Source organism: Toxorhynchites rutilus, chromosome 1 (assembly GCF_029784135.1).
Source record: "Toxorhynchites rutilus septentrionalis strain SRP chromosome 1, ASM2978413v1, whole genome shotgun sequence".
Taxonomy (NCBI): domain Eukaryota; kingdom Metazoa; phylum Arthropoda; class Insecta; order Diptera; family Culicidae; genus Toxorhynchites; species Toxorhynchites rutilus.
In genome coordinates, this window is record NC_073744.1 from 163,905,130 (window position 1) to 163,911,472 (window position 6,343).

Sequence of the window (6,343 nt, forward strand, 5' to 3'; positions counted from 1 at the left end):
CTCCGACTTGCCCTCTGGTCACGCGTATTCTCTAGAGCTTGCCACTCAGAATGCATCCAAGGCGTGTTATTTGGCATAGAAATATCAATTAAGTACTACTAAAAATGACACAAGTAATACTGCGTTGAGACGGCGAAGTTTCTCTAGTAACGTTATTGCCATTCAAGAAGAAGAAGAAGGAGGGGGTATTATTTGCGCTGGGTATTTTCGAGGAGAAATCGATTGCTCGTTTGAGCGTTAATAATTCGAAGTGGTATGATAATTACTTAATTCGGAAGATAAAATGTCCAAGAGGTACATGATTTTTACTCATTGATTGCTAAGCCAACGGTAGTCCTACGTCCACTTTGCAGTTATATCACAGGTATAACCCACTTTTAGTTTTGATCCTGACTAAAGGTTTTCCTATCGAAGAAAAAATTAGTTGATCTCTCGAGTTGGGCTCTGTTGAAACCCGATCTTATAACACGTTTCACGTCCACTGCCTTGTCGAAGTTCCCCGCGAGTCTCAAAGAATTCCGAAAGATCATTGTTCTGAGGAAGGAGTGCGGAAAGAGATGTTTGCACTTTGTTTTGAACGTCGAAGATTAACCGTTTCGCTACGAGCGTCGTCTTTATACGACATGAGGGCAGGGTTGCCAATAATATTTCTGAACTGGAAGATTGCTCTTAAAAAAAGCTGGAAGAAAACTGGATCCTGTAAAACCTTTTTATTTTAAGAAGACTGGCTATGATTTATCTAAATTATTTTTTTATCAATTTCAATGCTTGAGAAATAGAATGCTTCGTGTAATATTTGTATGTAGTTCATAAAACTGTAACTGTAATTACTGTGAAACAATATTTGAGGGATGGTTTTATTTGGGCAAAACTTGAAGAGTTTCGTAATTATCGCTTCATAAAATCCATGAAATCGCTGATAGAAGAGCGTAGCAAAACTGCGTATAGTTCGATACCTCAGAAAGGTACGGATCAGCATGAGATACGAGGTAAAATACCAAAAAAAACCATAAACAACTCAATAGTGTTATTTCAATACACAAACAACGTTGCTCAAGTATTACTTTGGTATTATCAAATTTTGGTATTGAGAAGCTATTTCTCTCAATTTTTTTTTGGTGTTATTCATTGCTAATTTACATCTTATATTAGGCTTGCACAAACCAAATTTCGGTATCAAGATCAAGATGAGGGACCCTTAAATATTTCCTCTAGCTCGAGAAAGTACTTTTGAAAAAATATGCATAGTATGCTTTTTTGCAAATCATACACTATGGTTCACATGCATTTTATGCAAAATATGCATAAGCTATTTAGGGGAGTTTGTTTGCATTAATTAAATTAATTATATTTAGAACTAAAATTCCTTTGAGTGACTATGGGAAACTAATATCCATTTGTTGTAAACGAAAGCAAGGTTACTTGGGTCTTTTATTCATATCAATTAAAGTCAATGGAAACTATTCACTTTATGACCTTCTGAACTTCAGAATGTTTTGGAGGATCTATAACATCTGATGTTAAATCTAGGCTGTTCAATAAAATTAACAATTGAGTGGTACCCTGTTTTTAAAGTAGTTTGATAAGTTTCCACCATTCGAGAAAGCCCTTCTGTTGCGACAGCAGTGAAAGGCAACGCACTGATTTTTGTAACGAATATTTATTTACTGTTTCAAACTGCAAGTTAGTTAAGCATTAGTTTTAGTTTAGCTTTATAATTTCATTTGCTTACATTTTCAGTGGCCCTTCAATAGGTTGGCCTTTCAATTTACCGTCAAACTTCAGGTTAGATTTAGATCCTAAGTAGTGTGTAGGTTCAGTAGTACAATTAAGCTCTAGATTAAGCTATTGGTTTAAGTAATTTTACCTTTTCTAGTTCGTAAGTAGATCTAGAACTAGATAATAAGCTTGAAATCAAATTTCACGTAATTTTCAAATTGATTTAAATAAATTTACAAAACTATTTCACCGCACATGAGATATGTTTTCTATGGTGACCGGAATAAATCGCCACAGTAAACAACTGCAACAGAAACAACCGCTTAGAAAAAGTGTAGTAGGCTAGAAATATTTGGCGCGGGAAAAACATCATGTGCCTCACATTTCTATTATAAATTTATTCTCTTGTTCTCGTTTTTCGAAATTTATTCTGAGGACAATGTAATGGGGACGAAGTCCCCATTTGGCGAGGATAAGGAATCGAGGCGGCCCATGCCGCCAAGATGACGCAATCCGAGTCCACCGCCGACCCGCCGTCGGAAGCGGCGGTGTCTCGCACGCAAACCTGGGATCCACTGATTGCCCGGTTAGTTTGAAACATAGGATACGATCCTTTAGCAATGTCCGACCGAGCTCTAGCGAGCGTCGGACGGTATACGTCTGCCCGGGGCGTTACGTTTGCCTGGGGCGATACGTTTGCCCGGTTAATTCTTGTTTTGAAATACAATACCGCGCCACAATATTTATAGCCTACTACACATTTTATAAGCGGTGGTTTCTGTTGCAGTCGTTTTCTGTGGCGATTTATTCCGGGAACCGTTTTCTATTGTTTTGTGTATACATTTCTTTTCTATAGCCCCAATTCATCACAACATCGCAGCTGACAGTTTATCGTTCAAGCGGTGGAACCGGTAGAGACAGGGTGGCCAGCTCGACGGTACCGTTGTCAACATCCTCCCCCCGGTGCTTCCCACCGTCTCCTGGGACAGCACGAGCATCCACGTCGAGCACGGCGAGTTTTGATGTCGGCCGCCTGAAGGTTCCCTGTTGCGTTCGCACTAAGGCTTGCCGAATCTTGCCGTCACAGCCTTGGAAGACCTGGGTCACTTTGCCTCGGGCCCATTCGTTGCGCTTTCCTCCGTCTGCAACCAGCACTAGATCGCCGACCTGCAAAGGTTTGGTTTCGGCGAACCATTTTGGTTGCCTACGGATGACCGGTAGATATTCGATCAGAAAACGCTGCCAGAACTTGTCCAGTTGCCGTTGAATTCCACCCCAGGTTTCCCGCAAATTATTTTGGGATTCGCTAATCCCCACACCAGTCTGCTTCGCTCCACTAGAATTTCCCAAAAGGAAGTGATTGGGTGTTAAAGCTTCTGACTCCTCGGAGTCAAGGGGTAAGTATGTCAGAGGCCTCGAATTAACCGTTCTCTGCGCTTCTACAACCAGCGTTAAAAGTTCTTCATCGTTTAATTTCCCCTCCATGTATGCATCCTTCATAGCCGACTTGACAGACCGTACCAACCTTTCCCAAGCGCCCCCCATGTGTGGAGCCCCGGGAGGTATGAAACTCCACTTCGTCGTTGTGCTGGTGAATGTCACAGACAACTCTTTGTCGATCTGCTCACGAAGTATACGTTCCGCACCTTGGAAGTTCGTACCGTTGTCGCTAAAAATTTCCATTGGCGACCCTCGACGACCGACGAATCGTCGTACGCAGGAGATACAGGAAGCCGTTGACAGACTATAGGCAACTTCAAGATGAACAGTCCGAACGGTGAGACACGTAAAGAGGGCGATCCATCTCTTCACGTTCGACCTTCCAACTTTCGTCAGGAACGGGCCAAAATAATCCAGGCCTACGTAGGTGAACGGACGATAATGCATCGCTAGGCGGGCCGAGAAAGTGCCGCCATCGGTGGATTGCGGATCTTGCACAGCTGACACTTATAGACCACTGACTTAACAAGCTGACGTAGACTCGAGATGGTAAAGCGCTGGCGCAGTTCGTTAACGACGGTTTCGTTGTTCGCATGTCGATAGCGACGATGATAATCTTCCACCAGAAGTCTCACTGCTCGGTGCTTTGGTGGCAGGATGAATGGAAACCGGGCATTGAATTCCAATTCTTTTGCCGCAGCTACACGACTTTGTTGCCTCAGCAAACCATTTTCATCTACTGCGGACATTAATTGGTACAGCTTGCTGTTTCGATCAATGGACCCATGACCTTTTTGTTGAGAATATCTCTGTTCAAGAACCGCCGTTTCGTCTGGATAGCTTTCTCGTTGGACCAGCTTCATTATCGTCCGTTCAGCGTCGAGCAATTCAGCTTGTGTAAGGGATCCGCACCGCTTCTGTTCCGGTTTAGAGATGTTGAAGAAGAAACGTAGAACGTAAGCCGTAGTGCGTAACATCCTCTTCCAGGTCGAAAATCGTTCGAAATCCAGCACTGGTTCCATCGCGAAATGAAACAACACCGAAGGTCTAGCATCTTCGGTTGTCACCTCCACCGTTCCAGTCATTTGCGGCCATTTCTCCTCGGGAAGTCGCAGGAAATCCGGCCCGTTAAACCATTGGCTATCTGAGTGGAAATAAGGTCCTCGGCCCCACTTGGTAGCTTCATCTGCAGGGTTAAGTTTGGACGGTACCCACCGCCATTCACTGACATCCGTGATCTCCAATATCTCGCCTACCCGATGAGCTACGAAGGGTTTGTAGCGTCGCGGGTCCGACCGTATCCAAGATCTTGCTGTCGAAGAGTCTGTCCAAAGGAATCTCTTGGAGAACACAACCGGATGATTGTCTTGCACGAATTTAAGAAGACGCGCCCCAAGGACGCATGCTTGCAGCTAGAGCCTCGGGATGGACATCGGTTTTAGCGGAGCTACCTTGGATTTTCCGGAAACTAACACACAGTCGCCTACGGTCGTTCGGATATAAGCTGCACACGAATAAGCAATCTCACTTGCATCGACAAATACGTGAAGCTGAGCATCCTCATACGTGTCTTCTGTGGCTGGGGGAAAATAACATCTGGGTATTCTCAATGTTGAAATGAACTCTATCATCCTTGTCCAGCGGTTCCAGTTTTCGAACACTTCATCGCTTACTGTTTCATCCCACTGCGTTCCAGCTCGCCACAATTCTTGGATAAGCACCTTTCCATGGATTATAAACGGCGCAAGTAATCCCAGGGGATCGAACAACGACATTACGCACCGCAGTACCTGACGTTTCGTCGGCCGGGTGTCATGGTGCAGAAGGTTCGTAACTTCATCGCTCATACGGGTGGAGAAGCTCAATTCGTCAGAGCTTGAGGTCCACAGCATTCCAAGCACGCGATCCACTTGTTCACCGCAATCTAGGTTAAGGTTCTTGCTGTCTATTACCGCTGGTTCTCCGAGTTCCGTTAGGACCCTTTCATTGTTTGATCTCCAGTTTCGTAGATGGAATCCTCCGTTGTGATGAATCAGCCGTACTTCTGCCGAAACCTTCACCGCTTGCGTTTCGGTGCCGAAACTGTCGAGGTAATCGTCGACATAGTGGCTCTTTAAAATTCCTTCGACAGCTCTTGGGTATTGCTTGACGTGTTCCTGGGCATTCACGTTTTTGACGTACTGCGCCGAAGCAGGTGAGCACGTAGCACCGAACGTCGCAACGTCCATCAGGTAGATTTGGACCGGCCCATCCGCAGTATCACTCCACAGAAAGCGTAATGAGTTTTTGTCATCCTGTATTATACCCAATTGGTGGAACATTTGTTCTATGTCTGCACTAACAGCAATATAGTACAGACGAAAGCGGAAAAGTACAGCGGGTAAGAGGGTAAGCTGGTCCGGTCCTTTCAGCAGTACACTGTTCAGTGATACACCGGAGGCCTTCGCCGCTGCATCCCAGATGAGTCGCACCTTTCCAGGTTTGTTTGGGTTCGTAACTGCTCCCAATGGTAAAAACCAAGCTTTCCTGGGGTTTGCATTCTCCAATTCGGCCGGCGTCCCTCTATGTGCATAACCCTTTTCTACGTACTCTTTTATTTGACGACTGATATTCTCACGTAGAGCTGGGTTGCGGTCCATCCTTCGTTGTAGACACTGATGCCTTTGCAATGCCATACCGTAGCTGTCAGGTAACTCTATTTCTTCTTCCGTCCACAGTAAACCTGTTTCGTAGTGTCGGCCGATACGCTTCGTCGTTTTTTCCAGCATTTCTTGAGCTCACTGTTCTTCCGCGCTGAGACAGTCCCCAAGCTGCCTTACTCCACTCTCCTCCACAGCAAAGAACTGTTTAACAGCTTCGTGTAGCTCGTCGTCCCTGTTGCAGCCGCAGATATGGAAGCTGAATCCTTCGTTGACCTGTGAACCTTGACGTCCGTAGACACACCATCCTAATCGCGTTTTGGCAGCGATCGGTCCGGATCCATCTCCCTCTCTCGTCTTCAACGGCACTGCCAGCTTCAGGTTGTCTAACCCGATCAGAATTGCTGGTCTAGCGTTATGGTAGCTTTGAATCGGCAACTGCCTCAGATGAGCAAACCTCTTTGTTGCCCTCTCTACATCGAAGGATTGCATCGGTAAGTCCAAATTCTGTACCGTACGGGCATTCACTAATTGGTAACGACGCT

The 6,343-nt window shown here is 45.1% G+C and overlaps 1 protein-coding gene across 1 annotated transcript; it reads right to left on the reverse strand.

Moving 5' to 3' along the window:
• Positions 1 to 3,608: 3,608 nt before the first annotated feature.
• Positions 3,609 to 5,927, reverse strand: LOC129761570 (uncharacterized). Its single transcript, XM_055759307.1, has 2 exons — positions 4,688 to 5,927; positions 3,609 to 4,483 (listed from the first exon to the last, which is right to left on the reverse strand). Exons 1-2 carry the CDS (start codon positions 5,925 to 5,927, stop codon positions 3,609 to 3,611), a joined length of 2,115 nt encoding a protein of 704 aa, XP_055615282.1.
• Between the last annotated feature and the right edge of the window lie 416 nt (positions 5,928 to 6,343).